We start from the raw sequence: 23,111 nt of genomic DNA, 5'->3' as shown, positions 1-23,111 counted from the left end.
TTTCTTTCCATCTACTACCTTTTGGCTCAGTTTGTTTTTCATTTTCTAGTTCCTTGAGGCATAGAATTAGATTGTTTACTTGCAATCTTAATTGCTTCTTAATATGTAGACATTTATTGCTATGAATTTCCCTCTTAGAACTGCTTTTGCTGAATCCCACAAGTGCTAGTATGTTGTGTTTCCATTTTAGTTTGTCTTGAGAAACTTATTTCCCTTTTAATTACTTCTCTGATTCTTTGGTTATTCAGGAGAGTTGTTTAATTTCATTTTGTTCTTAAATTTTCCAGTTTTCCTCTTGTTATTGATTTCTAGTTTCATGCCATTGTGGTCAGAGAATACTTGGTATGATGTAAATCTTCTTGAATGTGCTAAGACTTGTTTTGTGGCCTAACATATGGTCTATCCTAGAAAATGTTCTATGTGTGCTTGAGAAGAATGTGTACTCTGCTGTTGTTAGAATGTTCTGTGTATATCTGTTAGGTTTATTTGGTATAGTATTGTTCATGTGCACTGTTTTCTTATTGTTTCTCTCTCTGGATGCTATATCCATTGCTGAGAGTGAGGTATAAAATCCCTAACTATTATTTTCTTACTGTTTATTTCTTCTTCAGCTCTGTTAGTTTTTCCTTTATATATTTAGATGCTCTAATGTTGGGTTCATACATATTTACAACTGTTCTATCTTCTTGATGGATTGACCCTTTTATCATTATATGACACTCTTTGTCTCCTTTTACCATTTTCACTTTAAAGTCTATTTTGTTTGATATAAGTATTGCTACCTGTGCTTGCTTTTGGTTACTATTTGCTTAAAATGTCTTTTCTCCATCCGTTCTCTGTTAATCTATGTGTGTCTTTAAGTCTAAAGTGAGCCTCTTGTAGGCAGCATATTATTGGATCTTGTTCTTTCATTCATTCAGACTTTCCATGTCTTTTAATTGAAGAATTTATTCTGTTTATATTAAAAATAATTATTAATAGGTAAGCACTTACTATTGCCATTTTCAAAATTGTTTTCTGAATATTTTGTAGATCCATTGTACCTTGTATTTTATGCTGCTGTCTTTTTTGTGTTTTTGTCTCATTTGATATCAGCATGCTTTGAATTCTTTATCATGTTCTTTTGTGTAATTACTACAGGATTTACCCTCGTGCTGAACATGAGGCTTACTTAAAATATCTTAAATATATAATGCCTTATTTTAAACTGATAAACTTAACTTTAATAGAATTTCTTAATTTTACACTTTTAATTCTCTTTCCCTTTACATTTCATATGGTTGTTGTTACAATTTACAAGTTTTTTTAATATTGTGTAACTAATAACATAGTATTGCAGTTATGTTTACTTTGGCTATGTTTTTAACTTTTAAACTAGTTGTAAGTAAATTATGCACTGCTATTACCATATTGCAGGCTATAACTATGACTATTTATTTAATATTGCCAGTGAGATTTATGCTACCTTTTTATGTATGTTCTTAATTAGTGTCTGTTTACTTCCACTCAAAGAACGCTAGCATTTCTTGTAAGGCAGGTGTGGTGGTAATGAACTCCACTGGCTTTCATTTGTTCTGGAAAGTCTTTATCCCTCCTTTGTTTCAGATGGACATCTTTGCTGGTATAGGATTCTTGGTTGACTTATTTTATTTCAATATTTTGAATATGTCATCCCAGTCTCTCCAGGCTTGAACAATTTTTGTTGAAAAATCTACCAATAGTTGTATGAGTATTCTTTTTTATGTAACTACTCCCTTTTTTCTTGTGCTCTAAAATTCTATCTTTGCCTTTGACTTCCATGAATTGAATCATAATGTTTCTTACTGTGGTCCTTTTCAGGTTCAACCTGTTTGAGATTCTTTGGGCCTCATGCCTCTGGCTGTCCTTTCCTCTCCTCAGGGTTGGGAAATTTTGAACCATTATTGTTATGAATATATTTTCTGTCCCTGTATCTTTCCCTTATCCTTCTGGAATTCTCATGATATGAATATTTTGCTTTTCATCATATCCCATAATTCCCATCAGCTTTTTTCACTCTTTTTCATTCTTTTTTCTTTTTGCTCCTCTGGGTAATTTCCATTGTCCTGTCCTCCAGGTCACTGAATGTTTCTTCTTTATCTTCAAATCTATTTTTTTAACCTCTACTGAATTTTTCACTTCAGTTATTTTATTTTTCAACTCTAGGATTTCTGTTTGTTTGTTTGTTTTTTTTGATGCTGTTATTTCCTCATTGAACTTGTTTTGTTTATACATTATTTCCCTTATTTCATTAAGTTGTTTCTCTGTGGTTTTGCACAGTACATTAAACTTCCTTAAGATATCACTGAATTATTTCTGACAGTTCATAGGTCTTTATTTCTTTAGGGTCAGTTATGGAGCTATATTATTTTCCTTTGCTGATGTCACATTTACCTAATTTTTTAGTGATCCTTGATTCCTTAAGATGGTATCTGTGCATTTGAGTAAGTGGTTTCCTCTCTCAGACTTTAAAGTTTCTCTTTGGCAGAGATAGTTCTTCACCCATTAACTCAGGTTGGATTTCTGGGCATGTCTGCTGGTAATGTCCTTGAGCAAGTGGGACTTTTATCAGGGTCTATTTTTTGGGCAAGGTCACTGTCCGAGAGCTCTGAGGACAGAGATACAGGTGTGTGCCACTGGTTCAGAATAGTTGGATAGAACCACTGGCTTGGTTTCCTACCTATGTGAGGCTATAGAAAGTGCTCTGCAGTTGCTTGGACTCTTTGTTCAGGTTAACTAAGTGTTTAGGTCTGGGATTTATATTCCAGTGTAAGCATGGCTACGAATTTGATTCCCTGCCTTGTCAGGGCAGCAGAAAAGGCCCCACAATTTGCATATCACCTTGTTTGAGGACCAAAATCAGGCAAGACTATGTTCTGATTTCTGTGGCCATACAGGGCTACAGATTTTCTTCTGCAGCTAGAGAAAGCCATGGCTGTGCTCTCTATTTAAGTTCTACTGTAAGCAGGCTGTTGGATGGGCTATATACCTTCTCATGTGCACTGGGTTAGGTTCCCTCTTCAGTTGGACTGAAGGTTATATTCAGAAATGGATGGGGCTGTGAATTATTTTCCCTGCCTAGGCTAAGCAAAAGAATCATCTCCAAGGTCAGAAAGCCTCTTTGTTTGTTGTCTTAACCAAAGCCAATCCATACCCCAAGTTCCCTTACTGAACAGGACCACTGATGTTGTTCTGCCAACTATTGGCTCTATCTGCCCACCTCTTACCTCAAGTGTTACTGAGCCTCACAGCTTCCAAGAGTTGTCACCAGCCCTTCTGGGCAGACGGGGCCAGAAGGCACTCTCCACAGCAGGTGTGTCAGCAAAACTCCTCTTTGAGAATCCAAATCAGGCAGATCTTTACCCCGCCATGTTCCATGGTCAGAATGTAGCCCCAACTTGGTTCCACAGATGAGCAGAGCTGCTGGGTGGGATTACTATTTGGTCCTTCATATGAGCAAAGCTGCTGGTTGGGATTACTATATAGCAAATATACTATCATATTTGCAAGTATGAATGCAGTCTTCCAAGATCTGTATGTTGGTTTTTGCAAGCTTCTCCCCCCATCACATTCAGATTCCCAGTGGTCAAGCCACACAGATTCCCCTGAGAACGTCCATGTTGCAGAGTAGTTGCTCCTTCAAAGTGCTGAAGAATGCTGGGGGTGGGCTGGTTGTCCCCCTATTTTCTCTCTTCCCACTAGAGGAACCAAAGGCTCAGCTGAGACCTGTCCACATGGTGCTTTGCTGGCCTGGGTGAGAGACAATGCAGTGTATATGTAGCTCCTTCTCTTCCCCTTCTAATGCAGTCTGTCTTGGTCTCTGTGGTGCAGCAGGATGATTCATCCTTATCTCCATGTTCAAGGATTCTCTCAGTAGTGTCTTATTCTTGAGTTGCTAGGTGTTGTTAGTTTTCATTTCTTGTTAGTTGTTTTTGTTGTGAGGGGAAGTGAAGTCAGGAACAAACTATTTTGCCATATGGGTGACATCAGAATCCTCATGGTAAAAACTTTTAGCAAATTAGATATAGAACAAACACACTTAAACATAAAGAGACCATATATGAAAAGCCCACAGCTAACATTATATTCAATGGTGAAAGGTTGAAAGCCTTACTTTTCAGATCAGGAATAAGACAATGATGTTGACTCTCATCACTCTTATTCAAGCTAGTACTGGAAGTCCTAGCCAGAGTAATAGGGCAAGAAAAAAAAGATAAAAGACATCACAAGTGGAAAGGAAGAGGAAAGGAAGAAATAAAATTGGCTCTATTTTCACATGACAAAATTTTATGTATAGAAAACCCTAGAGCCCACCAAAAAACTGTTGGAGTTAATTCATGAATTCAGTAAAGTAGACTGAGACAACATTAACATATAAAAATCAGTAACATTTCTATACACTAACAATTGAATTATCTGAAAAAGAAAATAATCCCATTTACAATAGCATTGAAACAATAAAATAGGGCTTCCTTGGTGGTGCAGCAGTTGAGAATCTGCCTGCCAATGCAGGGGGCACAGGTTCGAGCCCTGGTCTGGGAAGATTCCACATGCCATGGAGCAACTGGGCCCTTGAGCCACAATTACTGAGCCTGTGCATATGGAGCCTGTGCTCCACAACAAGAGAGGCTGCGATAGTGAGAGGCCCACACACTGCAATGAAGAGTGGCCCCTGCTTGCCACAACTAGAGAAAGCCCTTGCACAGAAATGAAGAACCAACAAAGCCATAAATTAATTAATTAATTAATTAATTAAAAAAACAATAAAATACTTAGGAATGTATTAAACCAAGGAGGTGAAAGATGTCTACTCTGAAAACTACAGGACATTAATGAAAGAAATAGAAGACACAGATAAGCAAAACAGTATCCTGTGTTCATGGATTGGAAAAATTAATATTGTTAAAATGTCAGTACTACTCAAAGCCATCTATAGATTCAATGCAATCCCTATCAAGATTCCAATAGCATTTTTTATAGAAGTAGAAAATAATCCCAAAATTCATGTGGAACCACAAAAGACTCCAAATAGCCAAAACAATTCAGAGAAAGAGCAAGGCAGGAGGTATCACAGTCCCTGATTTCCATCTATATTAAAAAGCTACAGTAATCACTATGGAAAACAAGATGGAGGATCCTCAAAAAATTAAAAATAGAACTACCATATGATCTAGCAATTCCACTTCTGGGTATTTTGCTGAGTAAAACAAAAACATTATTTCAAAAATATATATGCACCCCTATGTTCATTGCAGCATTATCCGCAATAGCCAAGATATGGAAGCTACCTAAGTGCCCATCAATAGATGATTGAATAAAGAGAAATCTGATACACACACACACACACACACACACACACACACACTGTAATATTATTCAGCCATAATAAAGAATGAAATCTTGCCATCTGTGACATGGATGGACCTAGAGGACATTATGCTAAGTGAAATAAGTCAGACAGAGAAAGACAAATATCACATGATTTCACTTATATGTGGAATCTACAAAACAAAACAAATGAACAAACATAACAAAACAGAAACAGAGCCATAGAGATAGAGAACAAATAGGTGGTTACTAGGGGGGTGGGGAATGAGTGAAATAGGTGAGAGTTAAGAGGTACAAACTTCCAGTTGCAAAATAAATGAGTCAGGGGGAAGAAATGTTCAGCTTAGGGAATATAGTCAATAATCATGTAATATCTTTGTATGGTGACATGGTAACTAGACTTATCATGGTGATCATTTTGTAATGTATGGAAATATCAACTCACTATGTTTTATACCTGGAACTCACATAGTGTTGTAGGTCAATTATGCTTCAACCAACAAATAAACAAGCTCATAGAAAGAGATCAGATTTGTGGTTACCAGAGTCAGGGAAGGGGAGAAGGAGAATTGGATGAAGGTGGTCCAAAAGGTGCCAACTTCCAGTTATAAGATAAATAAGAACTAGGGATATGATGTACAACATGATTAATATAATTAATACTGCTGTATGCTATATATGAAAGTTGTTAAGAGAATAAATCCTGAGTTCTCATCACAAGGAAAAACACTTTGTTCTTTTTTTAAATCTGTGGCTATATGATATGATGGTAATCATTTCATGGTGTATGTAAGTCAAAACATTAAGCTGGGGGCTTCCCTGGTGGCGCAGTGGTTGAGAGTCCGCCTGCCGATGCAGGGGGCACGGGTTCGTGCCCCAGTCTGGGAGGAGCCCACGTGCCGCGGAGCAGCTGAGCCCGTGAGCCATGGCCTCTGAGCCTGCGCGTCCGGAGCCTGTGCTCCGCAACGGGAGAGGCCACAGCGGTGAGAGGCCCGTGTACCGCTAAAAAAAAAAAAAAAAAAAAAAAAAAAAAATTAAGCTGTACACATTAAAACTTATATGGTGCTGTATGTCAATTGTATCTCAATAAAACTGGAAGGAAAAAAGCGATAGTAATCAAAACAGCATGGTACTGGCATAAAAACAGATGCATAGACCAATGGAGCAGAATCAAAAGCTCAGAAATGAACCAATCCATATATGTTCAACTAATATTTAACTATGAAGACAAGATCACTCAGTGGAGAAAAGACAATCTCTTCAATAAATGGTGCTGGGAAAACTGGATATTCACATGCAAAAGAATGAAACTAGACCACTATCTTACATTACTCCCCAAAATTAGGTGAGAATGGATTAAGGACTTAAATATAAGACTAGAAACCATAAGACCCCTAGAAGAAAACCAATCTCCTTGACATGGATCTTCACAATGATTTTTTTGTATATGACACCTAAAGCACAAGCAACAAAATCAAAAATAGACAAGTGGAGCTACATCAAACTAAAAAGCTTCTGCATAGCAAAAGAAATGATTGATAAAATGTAAGGACAATCTATGGAATTAGAAAAAATATTTGCAAGCCATGTATCTGGTTAGAGGTTAATATCCAAAATATATTAAAAAATTCATACAACTCAATAGCAAAAAACAAATAATCCAATTTAATAATCCAATTAAAATATCAATAGATATTTTCCAAAGAAGATAAATGAATAGCCAGCAGGTATATGGAATGTGCTCAGCATCACTAATCATAAGGTAAATGGAAATTAATCTCACAATGAGGTATCACCTCATGCTTGTTATAATGCCTATCATCAAAAAGACAAGAGATTAAAAATGCTGTCAAAGATGTGCACACTGTTGGTGGGATTGTAAATTGGTATTGGCACTACACAAAACAGTATTAAGGATCCTCAATAATTTAAAAATAAAACTACCATATAATCAAGCAACTTCACTTCTGGGAATATATCTAATGGAAATGAAAACTCTAACTTGAAAAGATATTTGCATGCTCATATTCATAGCAGCATTATTTACAATAGCCAAGACATGGAAACAACCTAAGTGCCCATCAACAGATTAATGGATAAAGAAGTTGTGAAATATATATAGAATTGAATATTATTCAGCCATAAAAAAGAATGAAATCCTGCCATTGGCAGTAACATGAATGGACCTCAAGGGCATTATGCTACATGAAATAAGTCAGACAAAGAAAGACAATTAGTTGTATGATCTCATATGTGAGATCTAAAACAAATGAACAGACAAAAAAATCAGCCTCATAGAAAAGGAGATCTTATTTGCAGTTCCCAGAGGCAGGAAGTGGGGGAGTGGGAATTGGACGAAGATGATCAAAAGGTACAAAGTTCCACTTACAAGATAAATAAGTACTAGGGATATAATGTACAGTGTCATGACTATAGTTAACACTGCTGCTGTATGGTATATTGAAAGTTGTTGAGAAAGTAGTTCCCAAGAGTTCTCATCACAAGGAAAGAAATATTTTTTTTTCTTTTTCTTTTTAAAATCTATGCATTAGATAATGGATGTTAACTAGACTTATTACTTAGTAATAATTTCATGATATATGTAAATGAAATCATTATGCTGAACACTTTAAATTTATACAGTACTGTACTTAGTAAAACTGAAAAAGATATGCAAAATAAATATCAAAAAAAGAAAATGAAAAGAAAAAATGTAATGCTCCATATTAATATAAAAATAAATGGAAAAATGCACATGAATATACCTCTTTAGATACAGAAATAGCATTTGACAAAAATCCAGCACATTTTCATGATGAAAGCACTCTAAACCAGGAATAAAAGGGGTCTTTTATTCTTTATCATCCTGATAAAGACCATCTACAAAAACACCACAGGTAACACCATATTTAATTGTGAGAGGCTGAATTTTTTTCCATTTAAGATTAAGAAGAAGAGAAAGATGTCTTACCACTTCTACTTAGCATTGGATTGGAGGTTCTAGCAATTAGTCAAGAAAAAGAAAATGTAGTAAGTTTTTACACAAGTAAAACTATTTGTGCTTATAGATGGCATGATTTTACACAAATACAACCCTAAGAAATCCACTAGTGTCTAATATAACTAATAGATTAGTTCAGTACTTTTTCAGGATACAAGATGAATGTACAAAAATCAATGAACAATCCAACAATTAAATTAAGAAAGAAATTCCATTTAAAATAATGTTAAAAGTTATATACTTATATATAAATTTAGCAAAATAAGTGCAAGACACATTTCTTTTTAACACATTGTTAAAAGAAATTAAAGAAGACCTAATAAGTGGAAAGGCATACCATGTTCATGGATCAGAAGACACAGTATTATTAATATGGCAATACTCCCCAAATTGATCTACAGATTGAATATGATCTGTATCAAAATTCCATCTGTTGTTTTTGCAGAAGTTGATAAGCTGATCTTAAAATTCATATGCAAATTTAAGGGACCTAGAATAGTTAAAATAATTTAGATAAAATAGTAGACATTTGGAGGACTCACACTTCACAATTTCAAAACTTACTACAAAGGTACAGTAATACAAACAGTGTTGTTTCAGCATAAGAAGAAACATATATATCAATTCAATAGAACTGAGAGTCCAGAAATAAACTCTTCCATATGATTAATTGATTTAGAGAAGGATGACAAGACCATTCAATGGGGTAAGTATAATCTTTTAAACAAATGATGATGGGACAGCTGGATATTTATATGCAAAATAATCAAGGTGAACTCCTACCTCATATCATACACAAAAACAAGATCAAAACAGCTGAAATGCCTACATATAAGAGATACAAGTATAAAATTCTTAGAAGAAAACATATAAGTCAGTCTTTGTTATTTTGGCTTAGATAATAGGTTCTTAGATACAACACCAAAAGCACAAGTAATGACAGAAAAAAATAGATAAATTGGACTTCATCAAAATTAAAATTTGTGTTTAAACAATACCCTCAAGAAAGTGAAAAGGAAGCATATGGAGTGAGAGAAAATATTTGCAAGTCATATATCTGATAAGGACCAGTATAGAGAATATGAAGATCTAAACACAACTCAAAGAACAATTTACAAAATGGCCAAATTCTCTGAATAGACATTTCTCCAAATAAGATATTTGAATGGCCAATAAGCACATGAAAAGGGAGTTAACATTGTTAGCTGTTAGGGAAATGCAAATCAAGATCTCCCTGAAATATTTCACACCCATGATACTGGCTATAATCAAATGACTGACATGACAAGTGTTGGTCAGCATGTGGAGAAATTAGAATTCTTTTACATTGATGGTTGGATTGTAAAGTGATACAACCACTTTGGAAAAACTTTTGGCATTTCCTCAAAACTTTAAGCATAGAATCACAATATGAACTAGAAATGCACTCATAGATATATACCCAAGAGATATGAAAGCATATTTCCACACAGAAATTTGTATATGAATGTCCATAGCAGCACTATTCATAATAGACAATATGTAAACAACTCAAATGTCCATCTACTAATGAATGGATAAACAATTTATGCTATATAGACACAATGGAATATCATAGAGCAATGTAAAAGAATGAAGTGCTGATACATACTATAGCATGGACCTTGAAAACATTATGCTAACTGAAAGAAGCCAGTCATAAAAAACATTATATTGTATTATTCCACTTATAATAATATTCAGAATAGGTAAATCCATAGAGAAAGATTAACGGTTGTCTAGTACTGGGATGGGGGATTTGTTGTGCTAATCAGTATGTAGTTTATTTTTGAAGTAACAAAATGTTCTAAAATTCGATTGTGGTACTGCTTGAACAGAGCTGTGAATATATTAAAAACTATTTAATTGTACACTTCTGATGTGTGACTGCTGTACTATGTGAATTATATCTTAATAAAGTCATTTAAAAATGATCCATGATAACTACACCTATTCAACACAGATTACTATTGCTTTTTTAAAGTTCACTATTTGCCTGAGAGTTATTTTAGCAAAGTCAATCTTACCGGCCCTCACTTTCCTCAGGTCAAAATACCATTTTTATTGGTTTAGAATGTCATGATGTTTAAAGTTTTTACAACTATTAAATTTCCATGTTTATTTAAAAAGTGAACTTAAGCACACAAATACTGAATAAATTTGGAGGGTAATACCAAATTACTCCCACTGGTGGGGGATACATTGTACTTTTTTAGTAGCTTTTAAAGAAAGCTCAAAGTGCTCTATGTCTATTAACTTCTAAGTTCTTAAGAAGTTCACAAGAGTTGGGAATATAGTTAATTTTTAAGTAACAATAATAATTGCAACAAAATCCTGAATGTATAGCACTTGTTTTCCAAAATACCCCAATATCTTCACATAGATTATCATCAATTATTAATCTGTAATCAACACAGCACTCAAGATGGGCTGACATAGACATAATATGAAAAGTGAAAGGCACTTTGGAGACCAATACAGTTGCAATCTAGCTCCAAAGGAGTGAGGTCAACCCATAGAGATTTTGAAATAGAACTGGGCTATAGTATCCTGGTATAGTTACCTCCTGACAGTTTCCTTACCATCACTTCAACTCTTAATATGGTATTCCAAAGTGACTCCAAAACAGTGCTGATTTCAACTCTTTAGCATTCTCATGGATTTCCTTAGTTTGTACTCAGTCACCTATATAGCTTGCAACTAGGCTATACTCTAGGAATAGGACCTCGGCTTGAAGATACCTGGTACAACAGAGAGAAGAGGCAGATATCTCTGTTATATTATAGTCCCAGGGTCAGAAACTAAAGAGAATTGCTTGCTTGCTTATAGTTTCATAGCTAGAAAGTTGACAAGATGGTCATAGGTTTTATTTTTCTAAGTCCAGATCTACTAATAATATAGCTTGGTAATAGAGTGTCATCAGAATCTTGGAGGATAACTACCATGGACTGAAAGTTTGGGTCGCAGCTGAATTCATATGTTGAAACCTAATCCCCAAAGTAATGGCAATTGGAGGTAGAGGTTTTGGGAGGTGATTAGGTTGTGAGAATGGAGCCCTCATGAATGGGATTAGTGTCCTTACAAAAGAGACCCCAGAGGGCTCCCTTACTACTTCTGACACATAAAGACTCAGTGAGAAGATAGAGATCTATGAATTAGGAAGCAGGCACTCACCAGGTACTAAATCGGCCAGCACCTTGATCTTGGGCTTCCCAGACTCTAGAACTGTGAGAAATAAATGTTGGTTGGGTTTCAAGTCACCCAGTCTAGGACATTTTTGTAATAGAAACCCAAATGGACTAAAACATTAGTCTTCATGGACTACACTTCCCCAGGCTACCTTGGTTCCCTAAAATCTCTACTAATTAAAATAAAGGTGGGGCATGAAACTAATATCATATTGTGTCTACTATACTTCAATGTAAAAATATATAAATAAAAACAAACAAAAAAGAAAGGTGGGGCAAAGTGATGCCCCAAGAGTTCTATGCAAAGACTCTCTACCATACTGTCTCAGATCAAGTTGGAGGAGTTCTGTTATAATATAAATAGAAATATATGGGCTTTTAATACATAGATTATGGTGAGGTTGAAAGCTGATCACCAATCTTCTTTCAGCCAGCACTACAGCTATTTCTTCCTCAATCACACTGTGATAACTGTGGGCTGTGCAATATTTTACTTGAAATGGAATATAAAGAAGTCCTGGACTAGCAGAGTTTCATTAACTTTCCAACTATGATGTCATAAGTACAAGAAAATTTATGTGCCAGGGAATGTATACGGAAGCTTGCACAGATTGTATTATTTTATTTATAGCATTCTTGTGAAGTATATATTATTAAGTGCATTATACAAATTAGGAAACTGTTACCCAGAGATGTTATGACACTTGCCTGAGGTCACATGAGTAGAAAGTAGCAGAGCCTAGATTTGAATCCAGGTCTGTCTGGCTTTAAGCCCATGCTCTAAATTATGTCAGATTGTCTTTCTTTAAAGAGATTACTTTTCCAAAAATATTGTTAAGTTTTATTCCATTTAAAATGATCTTTTATATAAAATAAATTTTATTTCTTTAAAAGTTCTGCCAGGAAAAAAGATAAAGACTGTAAAAAGGTCTTTTTTTTAGGCTAAATTATCCTTTAGGGAGCAATCGATTTATGAAAAATTAAAACTTAAACTTTGCACTCTCAAGCCTCCAAATATTCTAATAAAGTTGAAATTGTTAGGCTGCATGGTAAAGCAGAAAAAAAAACCCACATGATATATTTCTGAGTTGGAATCCTGGTTCTGTCTTGTATTGGTTGTATGATTCTAGACAAGATATTAAAACATGGATAACATGCTTATATGACCAGATTGCCATGAAGATTAAATTAGATCAGGTATATAAATTTACTGATGGTGCCTAGTACATGCAAGGCCCTCAACAAATCATAAATGTTATTATTATTACAATTATTAGGAACAACACTGCTGAAGGGGTAAAAAGTACAAAAGAGGTGAATGAAAAGGGGCATTGGGAAGGATCTTAAAGGTATAGTTCAATGTTACTTTAAGCATGCTTTAGGAAAGAGCAAACACAGAAAAATGAAAAGATCCTTAATAAGAAATGTCTACTAATGATGACGATGGAGTACTATTCTGTTAGAGATAGGTGCCAGAGGGATACTTCCTATACTCTATTATTGCTTTTCATTTTGTAGCAGGGAGCTATAAGATAAAAGGAGTCAAGAGAAGTTGGTTCCTTATACTGGTTGATAATAGCCTGGAAGCATTTTAAATACAGATAAAAAAATACTGTGGTTGAACAAATTAAAGGGTCTAGCTAGCAGCAAGAAAAAATGGCAAACATTCCTGCTTCGCTATTCAAATTCTCTAAAGCAGATTTTTTCAGAAAGAAGATCTATGGCCTTAAGAGAGATTCTGAGGTAGGTTTATACCTCACTGTTGAGATTATCTGAAGCATATCTAAACAACTAAATATGTGAAACAGTAAAAAAATAATGTTTATTTTTTGCACAGGTCGAAAATTGCTTTAATTCGTACTTTGAATGTGTCTCTTCCCTCTAAACATTTTAAAAAAGACAATTTGATTAACGTTGCACTTAATGTTTTAATAAAGCATTTACTTTTAGAAAAAAAACAGCTGGCTGAGTTACTGCAGGCTCTGATTTCTCAACCATTGTCGCCTAGAGAAATGATTGACTTGCCTGACTATGTACTCAGGGAAAGCACCACTCATCTAGTGACATCTTCCTAAACTGCAAGTAAAAGTCATAACAGGAATAATCTATGTTCAAGAGGATGAGTCTAGCCAATTCAGTCCTATTTTAGTGATAGGAAATGCCATGCTTCCCATAAGGCTATTATTTCCTGAACAAAACTATTTGAAATGTCAGGAGATAGTTACCATGTTATAAAAATTATTATATTCCATGAAAAAAAAAAGGATGCACCATTTTTAAACGTGACAAAGAAAGCACAAGATTCTTTAAAGAGTTGACCCCAAACCACTATTTAGAAGCAAACAAATCGAAGTACTTCAAAATATGAGTTGTGACCCAGATCTCAAGTCTAATTGATTACCAACACAATTTTTTAGACCAAACAAACTTTTATAAAACCTTTATAAAATAAACATACACATTACCTGGTAATTGTTTTGGTTTTGTGATAACCTCAATTGGTTTGATGATGCAAAATGTGAAGAAAAATTACTCCGTGATGGATTTGTATTACTGTACATTGTAGTAGATGCTGTATGTAATGAGGTCCGTGGTGTCAAATGGTATTCTCTGTTTTGATACAGTACATTGTCTGACAAGTCTCTAATATTCACCATTGGTGAATTTGGCATATTTCTTCCTGGTCTGGGCAAAACTGTACTTTGGTTCTCAGCTCGAAGGGAACTGCCACTTTCATAAAATCTTGAGTAGCTTGGTATCTGTGCTCCCATCAATGCCAACTCTTCCTCTCTGGCATACTCATCATCAGCATCTCCAGTCTCCATTGCAATGGACAAACAAGTTCCTTCTGTTGAACTAGGAGGCTTCTGTGGGGCATTTCCTCCCAGAATTCTCTGGGGGTAATCACTAACTGCCAATGAAAATACTTCACGGATTTCCAAGTTTTGTGTTCTGCAGTAAGGGTCTCTAATAGGTGGCTTTTGCCCGCATAAGTTATGTGATGCTAGACCCGTGTGTTCAGGCTTATATGATCTTTGAATTCCGACTGGTTCAATTTTGCAAGGTTGGTGGCACACAGATGGCTTTTGTGGTACCGTCAACTCAGAGGCTTGCATTGAAGAGCTTCCATAGTGTTTCTTTGTGTGATTGTATACAGAGTTTCCAGCATTTAGCACACTTGTCTGTCTGGACAAAATAATTGTTTTTTCACCTAAGAGCAGAGAGGCATTTTTACAGTGTGCTACTTGTCTTTGAACAGGAATGTGCAACTGAAACTCAGTATCATTTTTACTGGCTGTTTTCTGACTAGGGATTTTATGTGCTTCTGTAATTTGTGTATTTGTATGTTTGGTTGTCCCTTGCCTACTTGATGAACTGGCTGGACTGTATATACCAGTTACAATGACATCATTATTGGGTGATATCCAAGAAGACTGTTGTCTTGAGGTTGGAGCAATATTAACCACATTTCTGACTGTAACGTCTGGAGCTGCCAAAGGAGTACCAGAAACAGTTCCTGTTGTTGCTGCTCCTGATTCAGAATTCTTACTACTCATTTTTCTTCTCTTATTGCCAACCCACGTCTGGAAGGATAAAAAAAATGATATTATGGAAAAGTTCTTAACCAAAAAACAAGAAAAAACAATTCCTATGTGATAAATTATATTCTCATTTGTCATAAAATCAAGGCCTATACAAATTTAAAAGAAAAAAATAAAAGAAAAAGTAACTAAAGTATAAGGTCAGAGATAATCAGGGACCAGCACGTAACAAATATCTAGGAACTTTGATAGGAGAATTGTATTATTCTTCTTTTCCTCAAAACCCTTCCAATTAATGTGTAGCAAGAACCCTAAAATGTTTATATCCCTTGACCTAGTAAATTCATTTCTGGGAATTTATCCTAAAAGTAATCCTAGATGTATACAAAGTTTATATGCAAAGATGTTCATCATATTTATGTATAATAGTGAAAAATTGGAAACATACTAGAGGTAGGATGTTTAATGACATTGGAAAATGCTCATAGTATTGTTAAAGAAATATACACTAGGCATCTTCAGATTTAACAACTTCTATGAATATATCATAACTTGGTTAATTTAACATTGCTAGATATTTAGATTACTTTTAGAAATATTCACTATTTTAAACCATATAGCAATACACTTCACTGTGCATGCATCTTTGTACTATTGGTCCATTAGAATGCCATCTTTAGAAGGAAAATTGCTAGGCTTTTTGATATTTTCAAACTACCCTCCAATGTATAAGAGTTCTGGTTTCCCCACACCCTCAACAACACTTTGCATTATCTTTTTGTAGTCTCTACTAGCCCAGGAGTTAAGAAAAGGTATATAATTGCTGTTTTGATTTGAGGTTCTCTGGTTACTATATCACTTTGATAGAGTTGCTTACTGATTACCTCTACTAATTTTTATATTAGGGTATTTGTCATTTTTAATTGATTTATAAGAGCAATTTCCTACTGGAGGTAGCAGCACTTTGTCACAAGTTGCAAATATTTTTCCCAGTTTGTCATTAATTTGTGGTAGTTATTTTCTTCTTTATGTTTTTCTCGATTTACCAAATCTTATACAGTGAATATGTATTACTTTTATAAACCAAAAATTAATAAAAATAATACCAGTGGTTGGCATTTAGAATTTGATTACAAACTATGTACTTTTATATAAGTAATTTATTATAATAATCTTAGTATTATTACACTGAATCATGATTCTTCTTAAAATATGCAATAAGAAATATTATGTTCCATAAAATTATTAGTAAACTTTATAATTATTTCAAAATGCATACCATATTATAAACTACCAAAACACATTAATCTATTAAGAATTTCAAAAAATAAATAAGTGAAAACATTAAATGAACTAGCCTTGCACAAACACGGTGCAGAGTGTATTTGGTTAATTTTGTGTGATGTGCTTTTGAAAACCACATAAATTATCCAATTTTCAATGTATATTTATATTATATACAACATTAAATGTTGTAATACTATAAATAAAAGCTAACATGTATTGAATCCCCATTATGTGTTTTCATATATATTAGCTCCTTTGCTAGGTATTATTTTCTAATTGTATAAATGAAGAAACTGAGATTCAGAAATATTAACTAGCTTGTGGAAAGATATCCTGTCAGCTACTGGCAGAGCAAGGAATCAAAATTAATTTAACTTGACCTCAAAGAACATTCTCCTTCCACTATGGTGAGAAACCCCTGAAATGGAGTTGGCCACTTCTGTTGGACATTTTACTTTTATAATTAGTACTTATCTAATAAAATGTCCCAGAAACTGAGATGCTCCATTTTGCTTCACATGAGGCTGTGGGAATTTAAAACTCACTCTTATTTAGCTTTACTAAACAGCAGAAGTGAGAATTATAAGCAGAGGGACAAATGAATATAAATGTCACAAGAGAAGGAAGCAGGGGAGAAAAACTAAAAGGTTCTAAAGTATACACTCGAGAGAAATATTTAAAAAGAAATATGTGGCTGCTTCCCACTAGCTGGATATATGTATATGTGTAGCTGATTCACTTCATTATACAGCAGAAACTAACACAACAATGTAAAGCAATTATACTCCAATAAAGATGTTTAAAAAAAAGGGAAATGTTTGGGGATATATATAATTTCAATTTATGGTTCAAAAAAGTGAATATTACAGATATTCAAAATAAGTCACTGTGTTATGGCTTTTCAAATAAAAATATGCATAGGAAGCATGATGTATTTGTTTGTAATTTCAATATTTTAAAACTTTCAATGGGAAAGCATAGTGAATTGGTAAGATTTAAACTCAAGATCTACTACATCTGGAGGGCAACTCTGGACAAGATTTCTAAGAAAGCAAACAACCTACCATGTTCTCATCACAATACCTACCTTAACATAGGAATTTTAAGTGATCTTAGTGCACTGCAAATTTATGGCTTACTTTTATAGTTTTATAGTTCATATATATAGTTACTTATATAGTTTACTAGATATCTATATCGTGTACCCATAAAAAAGTAAAATGCAATAGTAAAATGAATATCACATGAATATGAAACTCAGCTATCTAACAACTTCACTTGTGCAGAATGCAGCCAATATAGATGTCACAAGACCCATGTACTTTACTGAAAAGACAACACTTGATCTTAAAACATACCTTATCTTATTTTACACATAATTTTACCAAACCTGGTATCTTTTTGTTTTTTTAACAAAACAGGATGGGGCTTTGGTAATAGTGATTGCTGTTGAAAACACCTTGATAGCACCAAAACTAAGAATATTCATTAAATATTACTCACTAAAAAGGAGAAGAAAGGAAAAATAAAAGAGAATTGTTGTGAGAAATCATTAAATGGTCTGGGGTTCTTTAGTAAAGGAGAAAGTCACTCCATATAACTTACCATGTTGTAAGCATTATTATTTTATAGCACAGTACAATAATTGATTTCCATAGTAAAACCCTGAGTCAAAAAGTAAAGGTTCAGTTATTTTCAATAGTCTCTATTGAAGTAAAGTAGGAAAGTATATAGTTAAGAAATATATTTTAGTAAAATGTTGAAAATAAAGAAAATGCATTACCTAAGGGTTATCAGTAACTGAATTAAATTTTACTAAAAGTCATTCAGTTACAGGATCCAAAATTTACCATTGCCTATAGGATGTAAATTTCTCATTCCAAATGTTTCATTGGTGAGAGAGAAAAAATGGGTCAATCAAATTGATATGATGAGCATTTGGGGTTTGGAACTAATAAAGTGATACTACATAGAAAAAAAGAAAGGCAATAAATTTGGGTCACCAATCCTTGGTGTCCATTAAATTCTTTTTCAGTCCTTTTTTTAGAAAGTCAATGTCTCCAAACTTTTCCTTTTCCTATACCTCCTTCTTTGTTTTCCTGTTCCTTTACCCCACTATATATATATATATATATATATCATGGATGTTTTAACCTTTTAAGTTCTTTTTACATTGGGATCAAGTTCTTAGTACAGTGAGATTTTAGTTCTTTTGAGGAAAAAACACAATAAATACTGTATTAAAATAATAAAGGAAGATCTCTTTGAAGTAGAACATGTAGACCTAGCAAAATACTAGGCTCAAATACTATATTAAAAATAATAAAGGAAGGTCCCTTTCAAGTAGAACATATAGACCTAGCAGAATATCAGGGGCAGGGGAGGTTGTGGAATAATGGGTCTATAAACAACTCCCTTCTCCTCTGGCTGGAAAAGCTGCCAAAATTGTGTTAAAATTTAGATTAGAAAGACTGAATTTCTGCAGAATAAACACTCTCCTAGAACAGAGAAAATGAATCTGTTTCACACCATTCCTTATAACTTACATAACATTTTACTTGTAAGCTTACGTTCTAGAAAGTTTATTTCTTTCATTTCCATTACTTGTTACAGATTTCACACCATTTGGAGCAAGATATAAACCTTTGTATTTCAACACTCTCAATATTCAAGTACAATCAAGTAAATTATTAGGGGGAAGATTGCAATAGCAAATTGTAAATATGAAAGGTCACAGTCCACAAAGCAGCTGCCTAAGAAGACTTTTCATCTTAAAGTAATGGTAAAATAAGACAGAAGAAAAGAAAGAAGTTATTGCAGAAAAAAATGAGTTTGTACTTATAAAATGGAAAACTCATCAACTTGAAATATTACACATTTTAAAATAATTTTTCTAAGTCAATTACATTTTTTCTCGAGGTTTTACTAAAGGTATTGCAAATAGGGAATTTAGAGCTATCAACAGGAGATATTTCTAGTTCTTACAAAAATCTGAGGATGATGGTTGATCTCAGCAAACAAGAAACAGATATCCTGGATATTTCCCTCCTAGAACTGGTGGCATAATTCCCTATTTGAAGGTGAATATATCCTTCAGTCTTTAAATAATAGATTTTCCAAAGAATTCTTCTTATCAAGAGATTTTTATCTTTGGGGTCTTTAAAAGTTCCTCCAACAGAAAAATAAACTTAAATAGAAGTCCTTCTCTTACCAAATTAGCCTAATGAATGACAAGGATGGGAAAACTGCTAATCTTTGAATCCCTAAGGTTTCGCTCCAGGGAGATTTGTAGCCCGTTCAGACAATCATGAAAGGACCTATGCACTCACTATGAAATCTGTGACTAGCTCTGTTAGGTTTATCTCTTGCCTCCTCTCTATCACCTTCTCACTGCCTTTCCCAAATGTGTAGCAGCTCTGATTTTTACAGCTGAATAACAATGGTTGTGATAAAGGAAATTTTCCTCCCTAGGGATTTCTTGTCCCTTACTTGCTAACCCATTAAAATGCATACATTTTACTTAAAAGGAGGAAGAGATATTCATAAAAAGGATAGGTTTTCCTAAAAAGACAAAAATACTAAATTCATAAATACCTGCTGGAAAAATTTAAACATAACAAGAAAATATGCTAACTCCCTTGGTAAATGCTTGTTTTACTAATATCAGTTTGGAGGATTATATCTAGATAAATTCTAGGTGTAAACCAAGCATGAGATCAGCAACTAATCCTAAAGGTACCTATTAGTTCAAAGGACTGGGATTTTTAAAAGATATATTTAAAATGCAAAAGTTTTAGTGCTTTCAAGGTATTTATAGAAAACAAAAACATACTAAATGATTAGGTATTTATTAAAAATAGTAATTTTATACCAGGAAAATGAAGCTGTTTATAGTTAGTGACTTCACACCCTGATAGTTTTTTTCATATTAAGCAATTATGACTTGTAGTACAAAGCTATAAATTCAAGAGTTTAAGACCTCAATACTTACCCTGACTACACTGAAGTCCAGCTTAGTCTCCTGTGCACACTGTAATATGAGCTGAAAGCAATTTTTACTTTGATTTGTCATTCCATTTTCATAATAACGCTGTAAAATCCTTTGTTGTTCTACAGTAAATACAGAACGTAGATTCATCTAAAAATAAAAGAAGATATTCTGAAAATTTGAATAAAAATTGGGTTTGTGTAGAATTTGCACGTTTTTGTTTTTTGATACAATTTCAATGCTTTCAAGCTGCAAGATTTCTTTAAGTGAAATAATCCCAGTAATGGGCAATAGTTTGTGTGCTAAAGGGAGAGAGGTTCTCATAATAATGAATATTATGCATAATGTGAACCCTTATTGAATTTGTTCAGAAAAAGTATCAACTTTAAAGACAAAAAAAAAAAAAAAGCAGAAAGCCCTTATCTGGTTAGTGTCAGTGCATGGAGAGAAAAAGCTTCTTTCACCAAAATAAATATTTATGGCTAGTAAAGCCAGAGATTGTGGCATGGTAGTAGCCATAGGTGGTCAATTATCAACAGGGACACTCACTGTTCTTTGTCAAGCAAGGCATCTGGCATATGTCTTACAGCCAAAAGCTGTGCTCCGAAACAAAAGGGTGCATTTATTCTTTTATTTTTCTGGGCTAAAGGGGTTCATTTAATATATTAAGTCAAAATCTCTCTTTAAAGCTTAAAAATAAACAGGAAGTTTTAGTGACTGAAAATGTATTTGCTTTAGGCAATACTAACCAAAATAATTATTTTTAATAGCTGTAGTATATAAACCAAAATTAAAAATCATGTATAGTTTACTAAAAATATACCAAGTACTTTTAATCGACAACATCATAATTAGACAAGAGAAATTTTAAAAACACATTGCTCTTCTTGCCAATAGGCAAGATGTTTAATATTAAGGGAGAACAACTCTGTGAATCTCACAAATAGAAGCAGGTCAAACTCTTCATAAAGGAGATGAATTCTAGTAGTGCATTTTATAAAGAAGAACACTAATTAGATAAAGGCAATTTCAGGTTCCTCTTAAAAGCTGTCACACTAAAATTGTTATTCCTAAAAGCTGACAGAAAGAAAACCCTTTGCAAGGAATGAATCTCTTCAAAATTAGGAAAACAGTGGCAACTAAAACAATATAAGCCAAACCAAACAGAAATCATTCTAGTATACTGGGTATGGAAAAAACTAAGTACATTGACATGGAAATAAAAAATAATTTCCATTTTTTGAATATTTTGAACAATAAAGCAGTTTCATAAAGAAATTAAAGACAGTCACATAGCCATCCAGTGAAATCTGTACACGACTTGTTTTCTTGACCATGCAAACGTTTTCCTATATAATGTTAAGAGATCAGATGAGAGAAAATTGCCTGTGAGAGAGGGCAGGAACATTCAGAAACAAATAACTCCACTTTATGAAGGGGATCTCATTCAAGTACAACAATGTGGAAATGTAAACCTCTTATCTGCAACCAGACCAAATTTTCAAGGATGTTTGGGCCAGAGGACGATATTCATCAAAGCAATATTACTATCATGTTTGCCAGTTTTCAGAGCAATTTGGGGTTCCTTTTCCTAAGTGATTCAGCTACAGTCAGGAGAGGAGCCAGAAGATGACGGTCAAATACCTGAAATACCTCATCTGTTGTGGATTAAGAAGCAAGGTATTGGTATTCCAGTACTTTGGAATGAGATCTGAGGAGTGTGGTAAATTTCAATTCACTAATGCATAATACGGGTAATGGCTCTGATTCTTCTCTGTAGGGCTGTAACTACCATAAAAAAGCCTAGAGTACAAGATATGGCTGATCCCCAAGTGTATCACTATAGCTGCCTTATGTAGGAATGGTTTCCTATTGGCTGGCTACAACTGTTGCTCCAGTATGATATGAATCTTAAAAAGCATGGCAGATTAGTTATCTTGGTCTATGGAGTGGCAAGTTATTGAATGACTGCACAGCCAAAGTTCTTAATCGCTTGCACAAAAATCAGGAAAAAAATGTAAAAACTTTCATTTTAAAAGTTGGGTTGTTATTTATGTGGAAGATAAAATGAAAATCCATTGGATTCATAGAAAGTGAGGTCTACTGTATTGGGGTAGGGAAGGTAATTAACTGAACTAGGGGATTAAATATTGAAATAACAAGTCATTTAGCTTTACCTCATGATTTCCTAGTCTAATCCTCTTTGCATTGTACTACCCACTGAGCATATGCCAGCCCACAAGGAATAAGACAACTTGTGTCCTACTCTCAACTCCACTGGAGACTATTTGGTAAATCACTTAATTTCTATGAGCATCCATTTCCTAGTTTGTAAAATTCTGGATTATATGACTTGTTTTACTTACCAGTATGGATTGTTAAAAGTAATTTAAGATATGTGAACTCATTTTTCTTACATTTTTTTTCAGCCACACCCCGCGGCTTGTGGGATCTTAGTTCCCCAACCAGGGATGGAACCTGTGCCCCCTGCAGTGGAAGCATGGGGTCCTAACCACTGGACTGCCAGGGAATTCTCATTTTTCTTAAGTTTTAAAGCATGTTATAGTTGTAACATATTTATATTTTAAAGGATAACTAGGCCTTTCAGTTTATCTATCATATTCAGATATGGAATTTCTTAGGTTGCTCTCAGCTTTAGGATTTGGTGTTTTAATGAAGACCCTGAGCCATTGGCAAAAGATTAAACTATGCTCAGTATGTTCTATTCAAACAAGCAGAGC

General features: G+C 34.0%; 1 protein-coding gene across 1 annotated transcript in view; it reads right to left on the bottom strand.

The window, feature by feature from the left end:
- Window positions 1-23,111, bottom strand: part of HDX (highly divergent homeobox) — a 173,307-nt gene that overhangs the window by 128,352 nt on the left and 21,844 nt on the right. The window contains exons 2-3 of the mRNA XM_060002196.1: window positions 20,374-20,520; window positions 14,019-15,137 (exon numbers count right to left, since the gene is read on the bottom strand). Of these exons, the coding sequence (XP_059858179.1) occupies window positions 14,019-15,137; window positions 20,374-20,520 (1,266 nt within the window). The remainder of the gene's footprint in view (window positions 1-14,018; window positions 15,138-20,373; window positions 20,521-23,111) is intronic.

The sequence above is a fragment of the Delphinus delphis genome, chromosome X, assembly GCF_949987515.2.
Source record: "Delphinus delphis chromosome X, mDelDel1.2, whole genome shotgun sequence".
Classification (NCBI taxonomy): Eukaryota; Metazoa; Chordata; class Mammalia; order Artiodactyla; family Delphinidae; genus Delphinus; species Delphinus delphis.
This window is presented reverse-complemented; position numbering and strand designations above follow the sequence as displayed.